General features: G+C 34.6%; 4 protein-coding genes across 5 annotated transcripts in view; 2 read left to right on the top strand and 2 right to left on the bottom strand.

The window, feature by feature from the left end:
• Positions 1–22410, top strand: part of LOC129790123 (WD repeat-containing protein 19) — an 829031-nt gene that overhangs the window by 397783 nt on the left and 408838 nt on the right. The window lies entirely within an intron of this gene.
• On the bottom strand, positions 1076–3828 carry LOC129790243 (UDP-glycosyltransferase UGT5-like). 2 transcript variants are annotated; one of them, XM_055827671.1, is made up of 4 exons: positions 3712–3828; positions 3250–3612; positions 2354–2730; positions 1076–2280 (listed from the first exon to the last, which is right to left on the bottom strand). In XM_055827671.1, exons 2-4 carry the CDS (start codon positions 3493–3495, stop codon positions 1344–1346), a joined length of 1560 nt encoding a protein of 519 aa, XP_055683646.1. In that variant the 5' UTR covers positions 3496–3612; positions 3712–3828; the 3' UTR covers positions 1076–1343. The 2 variants fall into 2 exon arrangements, with proteins under 2 accessions (XP_055683646.1, XP_055683648.1); XM_055827673.1 differs by having other exon boundaries at positions 3250–3633; positions 3712–3814.
• Positions 3922–5561, bottom strand: LOC129790312 (putative gustatory receptor 28b). The gene is made up of 5 exons (XM_055827782.1): positions 5044–5561; positions 4577–4972; positions 4411–4479; positions 4252–4341; positions 3922–4034 (listed from the first exon to the last, which is right to left on the bottom strand). Exons 1-5 carry the CDS (start codon positions 5473–5475, stop codon positions 3930–3932), a joined length of 1092 nt encoding a protein of 363 aa, XP_055683757.1. The 5' UTR covers positions 5476–5561; the 3' UTR covers positions 3922–3929.
• Positions 12591–22410, top strand: part of LOC129790262 (oocyte zinc finger protein XlCOF8.4-like) — a 32456-nt gene continuing 22636 nt past the window's right edge. The window contains exons 1-5 of the mRNA XM_055827699.1: positions 12591–13233; positions 19787–19897; positions 20986–21157; positions 21250–21525; positions 22055–22224. Coding sequence (XP_055683674.1) covers positions 13042–13233; positions 19787–19897; positions 20986–21157; positions 21250–21525; positions 22055–22224 — 921 coding nt within the window. The 5' untranslated portion in view covers positions 12591–13041. The remainder of the gene's footprint in view (positions 13234–19786; positions 19898–20985; positions 21158–21249; positions 21526–22054; positions 22225–22410) is intronic.

Below are 22410 nucleotides of genomic sequence, written 5' to 3'. Positions count from 1 at the left end.
TAGTTTGAGCACATGAGGAAATGGCATGGAGTGTAAAATAAAGTTAGGAGACTTTTAGTGTCATCACAGCCATTCCGATAGACACGTTCCGGGTGGGAGCGGGGATGGGGAGTGGACACATTGTATATTGATGGCAAAGCATGGTCCACTGTAAACTTTGCAGTCTCTTCCCCGAAACTTTCTGTTTGATTAAGGAAGGATCCAGGGGGTGGGGGGAGTTGGGGGTAGAGGGTCCAGTGTGTGAATTTCCTCCCAAGAACATATCACAGTGTTTATCCATTTGGCAGCTGCACCCTAAGGGACGAGAAAAGGTATACCATCCCCCAATCCCCGAATTAATCACCAAAAGATCCCCACTCGGAGAGGTCATGAGGTCACACAGCAGAGGAGGGTGCGATGAATCCTGGTGCGGTAGCTCAATGGTGTGTGAAATGTGAAATGAAATTAACACAATTACAGCTGACTCCGGGATGGTCATGAGCCCCCTATTTGTCCTGCCTCCGTGACGATCTTCCACGTTCATGCACCCACATATTCTATTTGCCGAAGCAAACATCACGTCCTGTGTTGTCCTCCCGCCTTGGATCTCATAGCATAATTCTATTTACATTCCAACGAAATGTCTCAAACATCCACCAGTAGAGTCCTCTTTCTCACTTTTACATCAGAGGTGGGGGGTGGCTAAAATGCACAGAGAAACTACCCCCTGTGTTTCCGCAGGAGCGCCCCAAACAGGACAATGTTTGAATTTTTGTGAGACTAAAACGAAAGCCCATTTGCATGGAGTATATCTAACTCTTCTCTGGTTTTAGAGTATGGATAAATAGAATTAAAATCCCTTGCACGAGATTTCAGCAAACAATGGGAAATGTGAAGAAAATTGTTTAAGCCCATATCTTGATGCTTTTGTGACTTTTATAAAATTATTTATAAAGCATTTATTTTGAGAATTTTCTAATCATTTAATAAAGAATTCATCGTGAGTTGGGATTTTGGACTCTACAGCACTGAACAAAGATATTTCTTCAATTTTCTTCATTTTCAGAAGATTAAATTCAGCTAAATAAACAGAAATATGATGAACAAACTACAATAAAAAAAAACATAAAGCATTTTCTGCCAATTTTCTCTATGTTTATTTAAACGCTATTATTTCTGATTGAGTTTCAGAAAAAAATAGAAGCTTGAATAATAAATATGTACAAGAAGTGATTAGCATAGATATCTTGCAGAGGAAATTTTCCTGAATTTGCATTTTGGGAATAAATATTATTTATTCTACATGAGAATTTGTAAGGCTCTGTATCTAAGACTTTTTCTCTCTCTCAAATTCTCCTGCATAATCATGAGAATTTCTTCTGCAATCCCAATTTCACCTTCGTAAAACCTCTGCAAATTCCAATGATAATTGAGAGAAAACCTAGGCCTAGGATTGAAAAGAAAATCCCCAAATGCAGGGGTGAAGGGTCATGAAAATTGTTAGCCTTCATGTAGTCGAGATCCACGGGGAGAGTCCTTAAGAATTCTGCAGAAGAAGGATTTCCGAGAATGTGTTCAATCCACCAAATAGCCAGAGGAAGCGGCTCCAAGAGCCTGTCGTTGAAGGCAAAGGACATCTGCTGAGCCCTCAGCTGGTAGTCAGGTTGAAGGATTTCTCTGATGCGAGAATAGATAGTTTCAACGGAGAAATCTTCCAGTGGTAGGAGTAGCCCAACTCCGTGCTCAACCATAGCTGCTGCATTGAGATGCTGATCCCCAAAAAAGGGTGTAACAATCACGGGTTTCCCACAGGATGCCACCTCATTGGCACTTAATAGTCCACCGTGTGTAAGAAAAACTTTTGTTGCAGGATGGCAGAGAATCTCAAGCTGAGGAAGCCAATTCCTTGCTAAAATCTTGGATGATTTATTGGGAAAAGGTATTCCTTCTTCCCATTTCCAGATAACTTTCATCGGGAGTCTGTTCAAGGCCTGTCTAAGGGCTTCCAAGTGTCTCGTAGAAAGGCTAGATACCCGAATTATTGAGCCCCAATTTATGTAAATCACTCCTGTTTTAGAGGAAGAATTTAGAAATTTCTCAATGTCCACCGGAAGAGCTCCTTTCCGTCTTATGTGCGCTCCACCAATTTCCACAACTCGAGGATTAAGCGGCTTCACACCACTAACGGAGAAATGTTGATTCACAAGAGCCAGGGCAATATTCTGGTCCAGATTCTCAACTTTCTTCACGTGACTCCCAAATCTCCTCTCAAGGAGGACATTGTCTTGCTCCTGAAGCCTCCTGTAAGCGCAAAATGAGGAGAAAAATTTAAATCCAGGGATTTTTTTTTAAATTTTCGAATTCAATGAACAACCTAAAGAGAATCTTCATGACTTTACCAATGAGGAAGTTCTCCATGCGTTCCCAGAAAGTCATTTTAGTGGCAAAAGCCGTGTACTCGGCCGGTATGAAAGAAGGAAAATCCATGAGATTGAGTTTTGTGTAGTGCCATGGCATTAGGGCACATGGACTAATGCCGATTGTGGTTAAATTCATCTCAGCTGCAATCCCAAGGGGGCAATCCGTGGTGAAGAGCTCAATTAGTGCCAAATCAAAGGGGTTGTCTCTGTGAATGTTTAGTACACTGGAGAGGGCATTGGATTTCAGAAGGCTGGAACACATCCGCTCTGACATCTCGATCAATCCTGAGAAGTCTCGGTAGACATTCCAGAGATTCGGAGGGAAGGTGTTCTGGAAGTGAAAATGTAAATCCAAGTCTCTAATTAAGGTGAATGGGGATGCTTATTGAGGGGGTTCTCATTGAGATTTTTAGGGTTCTTTTTTATAATTTAATAATTAATTATTATTAAAATTATCTTTTTTTTTTATAAAATATTTGTTTAATGTTAGTTTCTCCTAGATTATTTTTTTAAATCAAATTCTTCAAGCATTTTTTTTCCATAAAAGAAAATAATTTAGTGTTCAAAGTCACAGACATAGGAGTGACTAGATTCAATCTACATTAAAAAGATGTTTTTAAGTCATTTCTAAATCAATTCTAGCCTAGAATTTTTTTAGGTTTACTATTATAATTATTTCGTTGATAAATATAATTTTTTGAGCTTTTCCTAAATCCTTGTGTAATTTTATTAGCCCCAAAAAATACTTTTGATGAAATAAAAATTAAATTAAAAAATCTGTACGAAGCTTTTAAAATAACAAACCCTCTGGCACGTTCTTCCCTCCCTCTCTTCTTAATCTCCTACTCACCTCCAAGTTGAATGAATCGGCAATTGGCTCCATGTCATTTAAGAGGAATTCCTCGTAATTCTCAGGACTTCCTGGAGGTGCTGGGAGACTTCGTATTACAGTCACTTGATGACCCCTCTCGAGAAGTCCCCCAACTATTGATTGGTAAAGAGCATCGTGAGATTTGGCTGCAAGAGGGAATATTCCGAGAATTCTATGGGCGAACACTATCCGAAGGATTGCCAGGAAACAGGCAAGAATCCTCATTGTTTAAGCACTTGGAAAAGGTCAGTAATTCGTGGAATTCAGCGCACAACGACTATTAACTTTCAGTACACGAAGTGTCTTCTTGCACGAATTTCTCAAGACTGGTGGAGATGGGTGCTAAAAATAAGTTAAACATCGCTAATAGATGTGGGGAAATATTTATAAACATCGAGCACATGTATGAGTTTGTTGCATGCAAACTGACCCAATATTTACCTAATTGGATCTCGAGCTTCCAAAAATGATTAGATAAGACGTACTCTGATGAATTTTTAAGGAATGTTACAAGAGATAAAATTTTTACCACACACAGCATTTTAGGGAACAAAGCAATACTATTTTTGATAAAAAAAAACATGAGGTTTGTCTTGAGTATGATAAAGAAAGCCGGTCATATAGGAAAAATTTGTGTTTCTTCTGTAGGATTTGTAAGATTAGAGTTCGGCTAGATTATCAGTTTGGTCCTCAGCGTGATTTGCTTCCTCAGGAATGGCTAACTGGATTAAAATGAGTAGGTATGTTGCAGCTGTTCCTATTACCTGAATTTAAAGGAAAATGTCTTTAAAAACATTTTTTTTTAATATTGAGAATAAGTTATATTTTTAAAAAGAACTAGAATTTCACTTTGTTTCATTCATAAATTCAAAAAGATTTTTCATTAGTTAATTCTTAATGAATTTGAATTTTCTCTTAAGAAAAACTTCAATGCAAAGTTAATTTGAATATATTAAGGATCATTTAATAGGAAATTCTTACCGTAAGAATGATTGTCTTATCCAAACTAAAAAGATCTGAAGCTGTGAATTTAACTTTGGTGTGTAGAAGATTGTTTGAAAATATTTTTAACTGAAATTAAATTATTTTAAATAATTTATTTTATTGTTAAGCTTTCCTGAAAAATTCATGAAAAATTACCTTTTCTCTGCACTCTTCATCTTTGACCACGTAAAGTAGTTTAAATACATTAACAGGAATCTTTGTTACCTGCAAAGCATAAATAAAACTTTTCAAATTTTCCGAAAAAGACCCCCAATAAATTAATTTCCAGCCACCCCCTGAGATATTAGAGAAAAATCCTTACTTCATCAATGACAGAAGAAGTTCCTCGGCCAATATGAACGACTCCAAGTAAGCACATTGCCAAGTAATACGTGAAGAACAACATGAACTCAACACTTCCGACAGATATTTTAATTTGACTACTTCCGAGAGCCATTGCGATTATGTAGAATGCATTAAGAACGATAGATAGGAAAGCAATGGTAATAGAACTAAGCATTTGAATTGAAAAGTAGTCCTGAATGGCTGTGCAACATTCAAAAAGACTGTTATGATTTTCTATGATCAGGCTCAATTTGAAATCCAAAGAATGCCCATCATTTCGATTAATGGCGTTTACGGTTTTGAAGGCAGAATTTAGGGGATGAATTCTAGAAATATCCTTTGATCCTTCCTCTTCGCGTAGTTCCTTCAAAGTCTACAAAAAAGAGATAAAATGAATACTTGAATATTCATTAAAACTATGTAATTTATTTAGCATAATCTTACCCCATTGAGTAAAGCAAATCTAGCTCTAATTTGCCTCATGAGGCATCCATGAAAAATAATTGATAAGCACATTAGGTAGAATGGGAAGAAAAAGGCCACAAAGACGGACATTTCGGGATAAATTGATGCTCTGTGCAGTAGCATGTAGCTTCCAGTGACGTGAATACTTAAAATAATAAACATTACTGCCATATTTGTCCAAATTAGCATCATTGTTCGCCGGTAGTGTCCAAAAAATACTCCTAACTTGAGGGAATTCTCATCAATATCCGTAATGTTTGCAAAAAGCTCCACTAGTCTATTCCTCTTAATAAGGCAACATAAGTACACGGCAAATATCGATGCTAGACTCATTACAAATTGAAAACTATCCCCAACAGTTGTAATATCTGATGCCAAAAAGTATCCAATAATACTTTGTTTGAGCTTCATTGTTCTCACGTAGCAGACACCGAAGAAAATTAAATGAAAAGTCGTACTCAACAATCCATAAAAGGTCAAAACCAAACCCGTTTTCCCGTCCTTCTTAACCACTCTAAACGGAAACAATCCGGAGAAGAAGAGAAAAATGAAAATTGGACGATGTGCTGAATAAATATTTTCAGGAACAATTAATTTAGTAAGCTTTTTGCACGACATTTTTCGCTTTGAAACGTTCAAACCGTCACAAGAGTTAACTTTATAATATTTTCCAATTGCTTTTTTTCCTCTCACAGCTCTATCCTAATGCACTCTAAATTAATAGGAAAGCAATCAATTAAAAACAATCATATGAGATAATCATGATAAAGCAAATATAATAACAACTTATGTAATATCGTTTGTTTTAGTCAATAAGGGTGTGTAGTAAAAGTGAGAAATTTATCAATGGCGAGTGCAGCCATTGCTCCCCTATTGATTAAAGTTCTCATAAAAAATTCACTGGAAAACGTAAGTTAATTTTTAGCGCACGTAATCTAATAAAAAAAAAAACAATTTTGCCGCGTCAAAAAGCACCACCTATTGGTAGTAGTGAATAAGCTTTCTTCGGATTGTTGTGTGTCTCAGCATGGGAAGGGTTGGATAAAACTGGATAACACGAGTTTCTTGAACACATAACGGCTAGTGTTTTGAATTTGAATTGAAAATTTCCGTTAGAAAATCAGCAACTATTTCCGCCAAAAAACTCAAAAACCACCCCGGAATACATATTCATTGTACTCAATAACGCCCTTGCAATAAGAATCCGGAAAATTGCGCTAGAGCAAAGAAAACTTAATTTTCTTTACGATCGGTTCAGCCGTTTTGGGAGACGTCAATTGCCACAACAGATAGAAACAGACATCAAACAGAAAAACAATTCCTGAGGCAATCTGAAGAAGAAGAACTAAAGAAAATCCATTAAAAACAGGACATCAAAATGCTCAAAAGATAGTCGTTCAAATTGTTCTGAAACACAGGCAATTATTTTAAAAAGTAAAATATTATTTTTCAATTTTTTTTAACATTATACGTTCAAATTTTAATGTATTTTCTGATTTTTGTTTTTGATGCTTTAGGATAAATCCTTCCGATTGCGTCAGCCTAGGGACGGTAGGTCAACCCAAACACATCCTTTCAATTTTAGGGGCCAGAGCTTTCGACGCTACTGTGCGTCTTCCTCAGTGGCTGGAATTTTTATTAAACATTTCTTATAAATTACAATTTTTCTTTCAAAATTTCATATCTTTCAATTTTTCAAATTTTTCAAAATTTCCTAACTTACTCAATTGTGTCTTTGTTTGGGAATCGTCGAACGTCCAATTTTCTCTGATCATGCGGATTTTCATGTAGGGGAATTCTATTTTTGAAGAGAATAAGAGTAACTGACTAACATGTCTCTGATTTTTCTTATGAAATCTTTTGAAATTTTAAGGGTAGAAAAAAGGGAGATAAAACTATAGATGAGTGCGTAGAGCGATGGTGAGATTGCAATTTAGTCTTACCTTAATCTTCACTGAGTGTAGTTGCATGGACATTAGATGTGAGGCTGAGGGTCTAGGGTTCTGGGGGAGTTGCCCAAAATTGTACATAAAATTATTTTTTATTTAATTTTATGTATTGTATAATTTATAAAATTTATTAATTACATTTTAATCAGTTGAAAATAAAATATTCTGTTTTTTTTATAAAATTAAAAAAAAAACATGAACATCATTTACAATAACATCTATCAATCACATTAATTTGAAAGTATAAAAAATAGGCCTAGAATAAGCAGAAGAAATAAAATTCTTTCCTACTTTCAACAGATCCATAATCAAATTTAAACAAAATGCTTGATTCTAAGAAATCTACCAAGTTATATATTTTTCAAATTAGGCAAAAAGAAGCATTTTATAGCTCATTCAGCCAACCTCTCAATTTTCTGCATAACTCCTAGCTAGAAGAGAAAACTTGTATAGAGAAAATGAATAAGACATTCCAGACAAACGGCCGGAAATGTGCAAAACCATATCATTCGCGTGGTTTAGCGAGGGATTAATTGAATGATGCGTTCCATTCTGTGAGTGAGGTGCATTTACATACACCCATGCTATGGCCTTCTGCATTCCCCGCTCTGACATCACCGTCCAAATGACGGTTGATGATAGTGCTGCTTTTGTATGAATTCGCATAACTTCTTCTCCTCCATCTCTATTATTTATTCCTTCTTTCCTCGTCCGATGATACCACAACTTAATGGCCGCACGAAGTGGCTCGCAACGTCTTTTTTTGAAGGCGTAAATGGTGCTGCAACCCCATCGCGATGCCATGTGCTAGACACCTGCAAGGGCAGGAGAGTCTTCCTCTGCCCGCTACGACCCATATCTCGGAGGGTTTCCGCCCTCCCGCGTCCCCCACATAAAAGTGTTTTTTTTTTGTTCATTCTTTTTTGGAGAAGGTGGACGTTGGACGAACACCCAGACCGAAATTCACCTTCGGCATGTTGTTTGCTGGAGAAATGCGTGGTCTTAACGATCTTTATTGGCAGGTTAATGCGCCTTTATTCCTTCCTCATTAGGCAAGAAGGGCTTTCGGTGCGAATGAAATATCACCTGAATATTAAAATAATTTCTTTATCAATTGAGGGGATCTACAATCCATCTTATCTTCCGCGGAAGAATATGCGAGGGTTCAAATCGATATTTCTCACAAAATTTTCTCATTGAAATTTTTTTTCTTACATTCACCTGCATGAGAGATTTCTCCAAAAGGTCACCCACACCGCAATGTCTTTAACCTAATGTTGGATAAATTACTTTATAATATTTTTTTTGTGTTTCAACTTAATCTGTACAGCAATACGCTCAAAGATGGATGAGCCATCTCAATTGCTTCGCATGTCAATAAACTCAAATGAAAATAAAATGTTCAATGAAAGTTTTCAACTTTTCTCCGTAATGTAATATAATGGGTGAGAAAATTTTTGTGATGTGTATTTGGAGGGTGAGACATAGTTGTGGAGGTGCAATGCATCTGAATTGTGCGAATCACTGAAAGTGAATGAGATGGTTCCATTGTTGGCTGCATAAACAAAAGTAGTGAGAAAATTAATTTAGATTATGAGTGAGAGTCCAATAAGTCCATGAACCTTTGGTGTGCATTTTCTAAATTGATTTTTTTCGTATTGGTTAGTATATAAATTTAACTTAAACACGCGATTTTGCAGCGACTCTATTCAATTTTGGGAGCAGGTAGCACAATAAGAGCAATAAGAGGAGTTTGAATTTTTATGCATTAATAAAAATTTATATGTATGAATTTTCGTTTATTGTGGTACGATGACCCTTATTGTTTGTTCAGTCTTTGTTAATTGAAAAGAAATGCAAAAGATTATCATCTTAAAATATCATCCAAGATCATCTTTGATAAAATAAACCTGGCGTCTCCACTGCAAAGGAAAGAATATTGATTTTTATTTTTTTTATGTAAGAATTTTAAAAAATATTTTATTGTGATTAACAGCGATAAGCCCAAAGGAAAACTGGCCAAGAACTCTCTATAAATTATGTGAGAATATTATGTGTGAAATACATTTATTTCTGCGTAATAAAAATAGAAAAAAAAGAAAGTGAATTTTTTATTTCATATATCAATTATTTAGATGGGTATCAAATTTAGTCCATTTCCCCTCTTATTTCTATGCTGAAATTTGAAAGGACCAGGCGTCTCAATCAAGGCTTAAAACTTTAGACTTTTTTATTTTCAAATAAATTAAATAAATTCTTCGTGCATGCACTTCCAGAAGAATTATTCTAATGCATGGAATGAATTTAATTTAATTAAATATTGGGCCTTATTCAGCGACCAAGAAACCCTTGAAATTCGCTTGAAATCTTGAAATTTCAGTACAAAATTCAAAGATTTCAAGGGTTTCTTGGTCGCTGAATTAGGCCCATTATGTAGGATTCTAATGCTCTCAAAAAGCAACATAAATCTAGAGAAGCTTCCGAGGAATACCTTTTAATTTCGTTTTTATAATTTGATTCAAAAAGTGGATTAGAATTATTAAAGGATTTAGTACAATCTGGATTTTTCACTATTGATTAATTGGTTAGCTAATAACCTAACCTACTTAACTAATCTTTAATTTTAAAACTCTAAATAATAAAAATTCCTGAAATTTTTGTACGTTTTATTTTATGCTGGATTTAATAATAATAATAATAATAAAATGTTTATTCATTAAATATACAAAATTATTTAAGAGTTCACAGATCTGTTTTCAGCTTACAAAATATAGAAAAAAAAAGAAAAATTAATAAACAAAATTCATTACAATATATGAAGAGAAAATATTGAGAAAAACTCTTCCAAAATTGAAAAGAAAAGAAATAACAAAGAGAACAAAACAAGACAATCACGAGACATAGAAATTTATGCTGGATTTTAATGAATACATAACCTAGCTACATTGAATAAGAATCAAAGATACCTGACTCTAATATTCTATGTTTTTTTTTAAATTAAATAATCAATTATTGTCCTAAAAGCATTGCGTCTTACAAAAATTAAGCTTTTTATTAAAATCAAAGATAGTAAAGGTATATTTCTTTAAATTGTAGTCTATATGAAACCGAGCTTTATTTTAGGAAACGTAGGTTAGGTCTAGGTTTAAGGTTCAGGTAGGTTTAGGAAAAGTGTAGGTTATTAATATAAGAAATTTCTCACCATACAACTTCTTTTCAATTCACCTTGCTTTACTTTAATGTTTTCATAAACTGGTTTTAGCCCACGGTTTTCTATTGAAGACCAAAACTTACAATAGGGTACGTTATTGTAAGTTAGAACAGATTAGAACCTTTGAACAATACCCTTAAACTGACAGAAAATTTATTGTCAAAATTCAAACTGGCAAACTTTTTAAATTGGTCAGTTATTTAACGACTCAATAATGTCTCACAGTTTGCTACCGCGTCTGGTGGGAGCCCTCTGCTTAAAATGTAATTTGTTGATTTTATTCTTGGGCAATTTCTTTCAAAATCTTCGCAATCTGAGCACCAGAAAGACGGAGATTAAATCTTGTAGATTTATGGGTGGAAAAAAAGAGCGAATCGCGCATATAAATCGAAATCATCGGCGCTGAAATATTGAATGCACTCATGCGTTGTTTGGGCGGGAAGTCGGAGTTGGGGTATGTATTCTAATGCGGGGCCCGTAGAGCAGTACGCGAGTATTTGCGCGATTGAAGTGTAAGAGTTACAGTCTAATGTAATGAAATCTACATGGAAGTGATTGGCTTTGAATTTTACATTAAGAAGGAAGGTCGCGAAGCCTATTGGTCAGATGGGAAAATGAAAAAGATTCCGCAGTGGTGGTAGAGACATTCGGAGACACATGGAACGCCTGCATGGGAGATGGTGCCGCCGCAGAATCGGCACTACATTCTCATCTCCCACCGATGCGGTGGTGTGAGTTTGGGGGCTTTTGAGTGTGTGTTTGTGTGGTTGGGGGCTCATGGAGAATCCTTCGTGGTGTGTGTAAGATAAATTTCAGCATATCTTCTTATAGCACCTTTCCTTAATTTTATTTCTCTTTCATTCCGCTTCTCGTTTTATGCCACACAACTATCTACACGTCAATGAGTATTACATCGGCAAGGTGTTCTTACTGCTATACCTGTGTATATCAAGAGGTGAACTTCAGGTAGCAATATTATTATAAGTTTGCTGTGCGAGAGAGCTGCGCCGACAAGATCTGTCGGATAGATTTTTAATCCTTAGTTGGGTAAAGCGGCGTTAAAAGGAATTATCATTCACTTTGCGGCCATTGCAGTCTTAGTTGTTGTTTCCAATCCATCAGGCCAAATTATGGATTTTTTGTAATCATATTATGATTCTCTTATTAAAGTCTTCAAATCAGACTTGTGGGTCTGATAGAAACCTAGAACTGAGAAGAAAGTTCTACGCTTCAAAGATTGGACCTAGGAACAGAGTTCTAAGCTATGACTAATCAATGTATTTGCTGCTAAAATATTGCAAAGACCAGGCTACGGCTGCTTAAAGCCCGTATTATAAAAACTCTTAAACTTATATTCTAAGTCGGAATATTCTGGTTCAAAGAATTTTAGTAAAAACCAAAGTTTCGCGCACAATTCCTCAGGGTTTATCAGGACTTAAATTGTCTGAAACGTTGATATTCCAATAAAATTCTTTTAACCAACATAATCTGTCTTCAGGAATTTTCAATTTCTAGAATTAAGATAAACTGAACTACTAAAAGATATATTTATATTAGCTACCAAGTAATAGCCGGTGGGAATTTTTCGGCGCTCGTCTCTTCTTTCCTGCGTTTCAAACTTGTTTGTGATCTCCTCAAAAAGTCAGCATGAGAAACTGAATCTATTATTTTTAAGGCATATATGAAAATAATAAATGGAGTATGCCCGGAGGTACAAACTGGAATTACACTAACAGAAACGGAATGGGATTTTATTTTTCAAAAACGAAAATTATGGTTTTCACGAGAGAATAGCCCGGCTACGATTAATTAGGCTGCATTTTGAGCATATACTATACAACCTAAATATGTATATTTTTTTAGGTTTAAGAGAAAAATCATTATTGTTTTTCTATGATTTATTTTTTAAAAAAAGATTCTACAGAAAAACTGGAATTCTTTATGCTGCAGCATAATGTAAACGAAAATTTTCTATTTTATTATTTTTTAATTTTTAAAAATTTGCTCGTACTGTAAGGTCAAGGTGAGATATTAACACTTTACATATTTTACTTTGTTAGATGCACGATAGTCTAGGCGGAGTTGATTGAATGTGGCGAAGCTACCGAGTCGGTGCCTTTCTGTCGCCGATCCAGAAATACATATACAAAGAAAGATCGCGAATTGAATGAATGTTTTAGGAATGTGAGATATATTCCTATAATTATCCATATATATATTGAGAGAGACGCTACATATGTATGGATCAACAGGTAGAGAAATCAACTTGTCTGCTTGTATTTGGTTTTCTCTCACTCTCTACCGCTTTGTACTACACCTTATTTTCTTTCTTATATTTATTCGGGCTGTACAGAGCTGTGCACCAGAAGGTCATGGTTAGATACCGGCCGATCTCGGCAAACAGTTTTCTTAAAGTTGCGGCAAGGTGTGGGTCATCTTTCAATTGATTACGGGATCATTTCGGAGTGAAATATACGCTCACTTGGAGAACTCTTGATTGCTTGGAATGCAGACTCCAAAAGCAATGTGTGGTGCTTAAGTGATTTTGTTTTGCTAATTTTTTAGGAGCAATTATTTTATTCAAAAATTGTTTTTTTTTTAATCCCAGTGTTTTGTGAAAAAAACTTTGATTTTTTTCTTAAATCAATAAAATACTTTAAAGTGGAACCTATCAAGAGATATTTTGTGTGAAAAACATGCCCGAAAGGAAGAATATTTTGAGTGAATATGAGGGGTGACTGTTTTGTGCTAAGAGGTCCCTAATATACTGACTTTCAAGTGCGAAAAAATCCTTCCCCTTTGATACGAGAAAAAATCATGGAGACTTGTGTTTTGATACCTCAGGAGCTAGCTTTGGCCGTTACAACGGCAGGAGCAAGGCACTCAAGTGAACCAATTGTGTCCGTTTGGAGCATTACAAGGATCCCCCAGGGATCACTCTGCTACCCCTTTCAAGGAACCATAAGGACCGATAAGTTGGAAGTCTATTCGTACGTTTCAGATGACGATGTAAGTATCGAACCAGGATATCCCGCACATACTAGCCCCAAATTACCCCCGCGTGTGCTTCATTAAAATGTGAGAATTCTTCCTACAATTCTCGCATGCGATTCCCACGGAAAAAAAGTCAAACAATACAGAAAAAAACACTCAAGAACATTCCATAGAATTTTTATATAATTCAAAGCAATTTTCGGGATTTACTGTGCAATGAACATTCAACAAGTGCCCCTCTTTGGCAACAGGTGGGACCTACAGAGAAAATTACAATTCCCTCCGAGACATTAAAGTGCGTGAATTGGGACCCAACTGGATCCCAACCCCTGATCCATAAGAGATGATTTTTTTTGTATACGGTGTAAATATATATTTTTTTTATGGGGAACAATATTGGAACATGTGTTGCTGTAAAAACAAAACAATAAATTAATGCAATGGAAGGGGTTATTGGGTTAAGAAAATTGAATCGACGAACCGCAGTCCATGCCTTAAGGCACTTTTTTTTTAAAGAAATGAATTAAGAAAAAAAGGAATCTTCAAATGATAATAAATTGGTAACAGGTGCATTTTTATAGATTATCTTTTACTATTTTTTTTTTAATAATAATTATTTAGTTTTAATGTCTTTATTATTTTCTTTAAAGTTTCACAAAAGAAACGCAGAAGACTTTTTTTTAGTTATTTTAAGAAAAGTTTGGAATGCGTTTTAGCATTCAATGCAGTACAATAAGACACTTAATTAAAATTAAATAAATCTATAAATATTAGGGAAAACAAAACGGTATAAATGTTTCTGTAAAGGACAAAATAATAATCATTTCACAATAAAATATTTTGAAAAAAAATTATTGTGTGAGGATATTCAAAGAAAATTAGTTCGATGAATAGTTTAATTATTGTAGCCCTTGATAGTTGAAAATAGATATTTCCGGCATTGTGGCAAAGTACCTTAAAATATACAAATGTATGTATATACATATTATGTAGTCTAGACTGAAAATTTGAATTGAAGGACGAAGTATTGCGTGGCACTACGATGTAAATCTTTATTATCTTATACAGAACTTTTATGCGTAACATCTAATAAATATTCATAATATTTTATTTGATTCAAAATTTGAATTATAATTTGTTTCATTTATATTTTTTTACAGACATAAACGCTTAATTATTTAAAATTATTCACACATGAATTTTTATTTTAAAGAAATTTTACTCCAAGCCATGAATAAAAAATACAAATATTTCTTTTTTTTCTTTTAATGTATAAATTCAAAAAGTAATTTGAACACGATATTAATACTTTTAATAAATATTTTTGAAAAAAAATTGAAAAGTTATAGGTAAACGATGATTTAATACCTAATTATTGAATCTCCTGGAATTTTCTAATCGATTTTTGGGTCAAATTTCATATAAAAAATAAGATTTTAAAATCGTCTTCTCGTTAAAGGGATAAATAATTGATTAGAAATTATATTTTCGATTTTAGAAAATAATTGTCTTCAAATTCTTTTTTTTTCCTAATTTTTCACATTCTCTTCCTGAATAATTTCCAAAGTTATTAGATCATTCTTTATATTTTAATAGAAAAAAACTTAGGTTTCACCTAGGGTGGGGAGATCTTTGAAAATATTTTTCTGGATCCTCAATCTTATTTTCTTTTCCATTTGATTTATTATGCTCAATTTAAGATGAGAAAAATTTGAATTGAATATTATCTTGAAGCAATTTATGACAAATCCTTTTGACTTGTATCTGTGATCAGAAGAAGGTCCAATATGGATCGAAACGTTAACGCGAATTAAGTAACTAAAAAAGACATTGTACGTTTTTTCATTAATTTGAATTTTTCTGTTGTCGTACCTGATAAATATTTTTTTGAAGCAATTATTGAATTTAGCTTAGCATTAAAAAAGATATTGGTTCATAGCATTAAAAAAAAACACGAGATAGTTCTACCCACTGATTCTCCTCACCCCATTTGGTAGTAATATATTGAAATGTTTATTATCTAATATCTTAATATCTCATAAATAAATTAATAAGAAACATTTTATTCTCATTTATTTCAACCACAAATACTTCGGGATGCATTAATTTGTTTACCCACATTTGATTTTCTGGATCACATCCTGTGTCCGTCGGCTCAATAAAGATCACTTTATTATTTTAGTCTCCACCGTGACCTATCTTATCTCGTTGGGGTGAATTTGCAAAATATACGTATATATTTCACTGCGACCAGTGTCGCATTATTTAATTTCTGAATCAATTATCACTTCTTTTGAGAGATGCGAAGCCGTTGATTGCCGAGGAGATGCAGCGCGCACGATACAAAGTGGTTCATTTCAAGTAGCGCTTTGGTTTGTGCGTAATGTCCGCATAATTATGCTTTAATTGCCATTAGCCGCAGAGTGGCACTATAAAGCGTAGAAAATATTGGTGATATGGATTAAGAAATAAGAAACATTTTACCAATCACATTGCATCCCCAGGTTCATCGGCATTTGCATAAGATGGAAGCTAACACAACATATAATATTCCTGTTTCAATTTCCTTCGCGTGGAGGCGTTCAATTGCTGTATCGCACATACATATATTGCGTTCTTATTTAATTGTTTTTGCTCTTTTTTACACGTCTTGAAAGGGAGTGGGGGGGGCAGGTGAGGAAGAACGTATTTGTTCATAAATTGTGGGAAAGCCCATTTGTTGAAGAAGTGAAAATGGTTCTCACAGTGAGGATTCCCTTCTTTATGTCACAAGATCAAATTATTCTATCTAGTAGTACCAGGGAATATGGGAAAAAGGGTGAAATATTATAATGTGGTTTCACGGTTCTTACCCACCTTATTAATACGAGCACCGGCGTTACCCTCATATTACGTCTTCACTTTACATTTGGCAGAAACACTTTACTCAAAACTCCATATGATTCCATACAAGTTGCTATATATATGTATGTATGTAAGAAAACATTCTTACGAAAAAAAGTGCCTTCTTTAACGTTTTCTTGAAGATTTTCCCACGGTCATGGGAGGGTGATTCTTTACACCCTAATGAGTTTCTCAGTGTTTTCCCTTTTTAGTTGCGTTCTCAATTAATCTTTTGTTTCTTCAAGAAGTTACCTTCTTGAATTGCTGAATATATTTTCCAGAATTTCAACCTGGCTGAGCATTTTTTATATACCTCCAATTTTGTTTTTTTTTTCAACGCGTACTCTCCCCACATTTGACCAATATTTTGCCGTTTCTCGAGCACTTTCTCACAAAACTTCTAGAACCGTCTTCATATTTTTTTCTCGTTTAAATTACCCCGCTATTGAATATTTTCTTATGCGTTGTTTATTTTTCTTATTACACTAAATAGGAGGACACGCCCCCCTTTGCGCCCACCTCAATTGTAAAACATAAATTTGTCAGTTGATGGACATGTTGACGATTCTCTTTGTTAAATTGAATTTTTCCATATGACTTGTGTCTGCAATGCTGGGATAAAAATTAAACACTGCGTATTGGTTTATTCCACTCAGCCACACAAGCCAAGCAATGGAGAGATCAAAATTTTTGCTCTGAAACTTTTGAAAACACGCTAAAACCTTCGGCTCCTCAGGGGTCACTCCGGCACGCTCCCACTTCAATTAGTTCCTCAGAAATTACATGCAATTTTGTACTTTGAATTGCTGAAAGAACAAAAAGAGCTATCAAAGCTGTGGAGGATTTAATAGAATTTTCGTGCTGAACTTTCTCGCGAGATACCACGCGAAACAATTAGAAATTGGATTGCTATGTGTGTGGAATACCAAGTAATTTACATATAAATGCTTTACTCTTTGTCTATCGAAGGTACATTATTGGATAATATTTTGTTAGATAGGAAGATAAAGATAATAGTGGAGCAAATAAGAAGAATTAAATTGTAATAGAAAATGTTATGAATGCTTAAAGGATAAACATTAATAATAATCGAACTATTGTTTCTCAAACCTTTTGTAATTATTTTTGATTTCTTACAGCCTCATAAAAATTAGAAGGAAATGTAGAATTTGTTTTTGAAGTCTTTGTGTCTCAATTTTAAATATTAGGTACTTCGTCTCACGCAAAAACCATCACACTAGGAAAACCCAAGTTCTTTAAAGTTCACTTATGTCTGAGTCATCGTTTAAGTTTCTTCTTCTTCCATGAGAGAACTAAAAAAAATATTTACTTATCATGGAGAAATTAACCAAATTTTAATATTCAGAAAATTATGTTTATTAATTTTAAAATTAAAAAAAAAATGTATTAGGTAAAATTTTTCAGCTGAAAAAATCATTTTTTTACGAAAATAATTTTTGTGGAAAGATTTTTATCATTTTTATGTTTTAGATCTTTTTGGATTCATTTTAAGATTTAAAATTTATTTTTAATTAATTTTATATTTTTAGTTACATAATCACTTTGTTGTACAAAAATTTAACAAATCATTGAATATGTTCTAAATTATTTCTCAAACATTGCAACATTGCAAATTCTAGAATTAATGATTAATTTATTTAAAGTATTTTAATTAGGAAAAAAATGTTTTAACTTCTATCATACCTACATACAATAATACCTATCAGATCTTTTATCATGGTATTTTATGTATTTTATACATAATTCCTAAAACAGATAAACCTTTACTGTTGAGAAATTTACTCGAAAAATCATTTTTTTTTAACATAAGAGTCTGTCAATTATCATTAGTTTGATCTATAGAAAAACATTCCTCTCAATCCTAGATAATTGTTTTTAATAGGATTTGTAAAGCATATAAATAGTTCTGTTAGCTACGAAATTTTCCAGATTTTGAGTCAGCCCTGTCTCTCTAACTTTATCACCCCCTCATACGAAACGTCCTTGCAGAACAAATCTAACGAATCTAACCCTTCTCTCTGTTTCTAAAGGCAGGTTACTCTATAGGCACAGTAGTATGTGGGGTAGCCCTCTCTTTAATTATGCACACAAGATTAGGTCCCTAAGTGGCTCGTTTGTTCGGTTCCGGAACACCGCGCATTTGATGGTGTAGTTGGTTGGTTGGTGCTCTATGAGAGTTACTGAGCGTTACCGGCGCGTGGTCACAGTGATTTGAGGAATTGCATAGGTGCCGAAGAGGTGTAACATTCATTTAGTGGGTATACACATGTTGTTACAGATGGGTGCATGAAGAATTTAACACCACATACATAGATCGACGGAGCGTAACTTTTCGGGCCAATGTTGAGATCTCTTCATTTGAATAAACCAAACTGCGACGATTAATAAAGTGTCGCTTAGCGGCCGTTTGCCATTTGATTTATCAGCTGTAATTAATAGGAGAGTCTTTTTCCTAATGGTCGTTTCGTGTTGGGCTTTTTGCCGCGGAGGTGGTGACCGTGCTGATGTCATTTTTTTAAAATTTAATTTCAGAAGGAAAAAATGCTCCAGTTACGGTTTCTTTTTTCTCCTATTATTGGTTTTCTTTTTCTTACTGTTGATTTTGATAGGTATGTAGGTACTTACTTGCAGGTTGGATGTATTGTCAGAAAAAAGCGGGAGCTTTGAAAGCTCAAAACGTGATATATGGGATCCGGGGGCGCATTATCAAATTAGAAAGAAGGAAACGGCGATGCGGAGCGCTTATTGTATTCAGGTCCAATGAGGAGAAGATCGCGACTGCCCGTGCCATTGTTGCCGTCCTCTTTTTGCAACAATTCTGTCGGGAATTTAAAAAGAGATATTTTGCTACATATTCAAAAGGAGCCGCGCATCCAACTAAAGAATCGCGCGATGCACAATAAAGTAGCTAATATCGAGATTTCAATACCTTTTCAGGAATACGATACACCGGCCTGCACTTGATTTCTATACTTTTCGAGCAATTTTAATGGGATCTCGCAAAATCTCATTATTGATGCCCATTCTTGTTTATATACCCCTCCTTTTTATCAATATTTCCATACTTTTTCCATACATATATTGCATATTTTGCAGCTCACCAGAATAGCCACTATTATGCGCTATGATTGCCGAAATACAGTTAAAATGTGTCTCATTAACATAATTTATTGCTCCTTAGCTCTGCAACTGGGCAAGGAAGTGAATTACATATTGTTCAAAAGAAGCTTTTTCCATTGACTTTTAAATGAATACTGTATGATAGTTTTATTATATTTAATAACATACCTACCTACTCTCAAAAAGAAAATTGCATTTGAGCAACTTTTTCTATAGGCAAACCTCGTGTGCAAGAGGTACTCATTGAAATTAGAAATTCTCAAGCGTAAGCTGCGGTGAAGAATATCTCCACTATATGGCGCGAAACATCTCAAAGAATTCTTCTGACGAGATTTTCTGATACATAAGATAGCGCAGAAAAAGCAAACAATTTCACTTTCATTGAATTAGTTGAAGTTTTTTTTTTCATTCATTGTGAGTAGAATTTTCATTTTCTTCGCACCACGAGGAGCTTTCTCCGCGAGAATTGGATCCCATAAGATGTTTTAATTACTGTCATTTTCAAAACAATTCCTATGATGTTTATTTTTCTTTTTCTTTGCAGATACGGCATCGATTTGGTCTGTACGATGAGATTTCCTCGACAAATGGCAAGAGAGTGCGGCACTGCAATTGGATAAGATTTCTCAGGGTTTCGGACACCTATGGACCAATGGTATGGATGTAGTGAATAATATATTTATATTTATTTATTTAGACGCTTTAAAAGTGTAGGGTTATTCGGAAAATCTGCAAAGTTTTTATTCAAAAATAATAAGACCTTAGGGAGAAGGGGTGGGGTTTAAAAAAAATCCAAAAATGATAATTTTGAATATTTAAAAAAAAAAATACTGAATATTGTCCATCTTCATTCTAGCTTAGTTTTTAAGGACTTTTCTTCAACAATTCGTAAAAATATTTAAAAAGAAAATCTAAAATTATTCAAATTTAATTCATAAATACAATGAATCGAAATGAATATAACAAAAATTTGCAAAATTAGTATAAAATTGTCAACATTTTACAGAGAGTAGAAAAGAACTCGTGAAGCGCTTCCTTCTTATTATAACAGGAGTGTTTCGGCTTAACACCCCCTTCTGTTCGTTATGCGAATCCTTCAGTAAATAAATTATCATTAAAGTTAGAGAATTTATGAAAATTAACACAATAACTATTTAAATTTTTAATTATTTTTTTGTCGTCTGAAAAGCTTTTTTAAAAAAGCTTTTATTGATCCAGAATAAGTCCAGACTTAAACTGTTAAACTGTGGGATGTCCATAATGATGTCTGATGAGAAAAATATTGAAAAGAAGATCTTTAATAATCCTCTTCTGGGTGTGAAAATTACGAGGAAAATCCACTATATATGTATATACAATTTTTTTTCAACCAACATAATTTATAAAAAAAAATATATAAAAGTATTGATCCACATTACGATTGTTTTAAACCTTCAGTCACAACGATTTTTTTTTATTTATCAAAGACCTTTCGATCAACCATAATTAAAAATTTTCCGATTAACCCTGTGCTTTATGAACTTTCTCAAGCTCCTATACGAATCTTTCATAAGAAAACAAGAACATCTCAATATTTTCCTTCAATCCTGCATTGTTCATTTTCTTACAATTGATGGAGAATAAGTTACAAATTGATTAGAGATCCACACAGAATTTCTGATACGGTCAAAAATTTGTAGAATTCTTTCCTAATTCTTTTCTTTTCTCATTCTCGTGCTATATGTACCACCTATATATATGTAGGTAAATATAGTGTGTACAAAGGTTAAGGGGGAACCAATTTATGAAATTGTGAAGCCAATACCTGCTCACCAAGAGCTAGTCGTGTATTACTTGCCCGAGCGGCCGGAGGAGCTCTTTTTTGTCCGGATGCGAAATACGCTGTATCGGCAAACGATGGACTCGATAATTGAAGGTATTTCGACTTTTTTGTTGTTGCTGCTTCAACTCCTCGAGTTCCCCAAATACCTCATGGAGATTTTTCTCTGTGTGTGCGCCCTTTTGCAGACTCCCCGCTGGATCTTTCCATGTCCCTCATGTCCCGCGTCTTGCTACCCATTTCACCGATCTCGGGCGGGGAGGATGAACACAAATCCGTATCCGGGGAGTCCTCGACGTCTTCATCGGCGGCCAGCTGTACGGGGGAGGAGGCCGGGATGCTGCCCAGATGCTCCCCAAAGTCACGCACAACGCGTGGTGAACGGGCCCTACTTCCCTGCGAGGTATGCGGAAAGACCTTCGATCGACCTAGTCTGCTGAAGCGACACATGAGAACACATACAGGTTGGTGCCAATTTAAAATCATGATGAATGGATCTGAGGGCGACTTTTTATTTCGGGGAGTGAGAAGTTTGTGGTTTTCCAACGTAACCACACACATGCTGTGTAGGACGTAGAAGCAGAGGCCCTTCGCTTGTGCCTCGGAGACCAAGTGTCGTTACACTTGCTACCAACATAATGTTCTTTAAAATAAAAAGCAGATGCATAAATTACCCACTCTGCAAAATTATCTTCTAAATTAGAAAGTGGTTTTAGAGGATCGTGTTTTTAATGAAACGTTTCAAGGAAGTTTTAATATTTTTTTCCTGTAAATATTTTTTCCATCTTGATATATTATGCCACAAGCTTCTCCCTTTACGCTAGCCTGAGGGAATGGAAGCGAGATGGAGGATGGTTCGTTAGTTGAAGAAAAAAGGGGAATATGATGTACAGCTTCCCGCCAAAATCGCAATTCAGTGCGTCTGATCTTGTGGCTCAATAATTAATAATCCGTCCACAAGAGCAATGTAACTCGTGCGATGTTTTCTTTTAGGTGAAAAGCCCCATGTATGCATGGTATGCAATAAAGGCTTCAGTACATCAAGTTCATTGAACACACACCGTCGAATACACTCAGGCGAGAAGCCGCATCAGTGTCAGGTGTGTGGGAAACGCTTTACAGCCAGCTCCAATTTATATTACCACCGAATGACTCACATTAAGGTATGTGCTATGCTTATTTTTTTTTTCTTCATAAAACCAAGTAAAATGCTTATTTTAGAAAAGTTGCAAGAGAGCAAATGAGAGAAAGTAACAACTTGTTATAGTTGAAGTTGCAGTCAATATGCCACCATCGGGGAAACCACTTTGCACTTAAAACATACTCTTCTTAAGGGAAAAAATGTAAAT

This window comes from Lutzomyia longipalpis, chromosome 2 (assembly GCF_024334085.1).
Source record: "Lutzomyia longipalpis isolate SR_M1_2022 chromosome 2, ASM2433408v1".
NCBI classification, from domain to species: Eukaryota; Metazoa; Arthropoda; class Insecta; order Diptera; family Psychodidae; genus Lutzomyia; species Lutzomyia longipalpis.
The sequence above is the reverse complement of the archived record's forward strand: the minus strand, read 5'-3'. Positions and strand labels throughout refer to the sequence as shown.

Coding starts and splice junctions, on each gene's coding strand:
- LOC129790243 (XM_055827671.1), bottom strand. CDS start 3,495: ATGAGGATTCTTGCCTGTTTCCTGGCAATCCTTCGGATAGTGTTCGCC. Junction 2,731..3,249: donor CCGATTCATTCAACTTGGAG/GTGAGTAGGAGA, acceptor TTTCACTTCCAG/AACACCTTCCCTCCGAATCT. Junction 2,281..2,353: donor GTCATGAAGATTCTCTTTAG/GTTGTTCATTGA, acceptor TTGCGCTTACAG/GAGGCTTCAGGAGCAAGACA.
- LOC129790312 (XM_055827782.1), bottom strand. CDS start 5,475: ATGAAGCTCAAACAAAGTATTATTGGATACTTTTTGGCATCAGATATT. Junction 4,973..5,043: donor GATTTGCTTTACTCAATGGG/GTAAGATTATGC, acceptor TCTTTTTTGTAG/ACTTTGAAGGAACTACGCGA. Junction 4,480..4,576: donor CTTCTTCTGTCATTGATGAA/GTAAGGATTTTT, acceptor TATGCTTTGCAG/GTAACAAAGATTCCTGTTAA.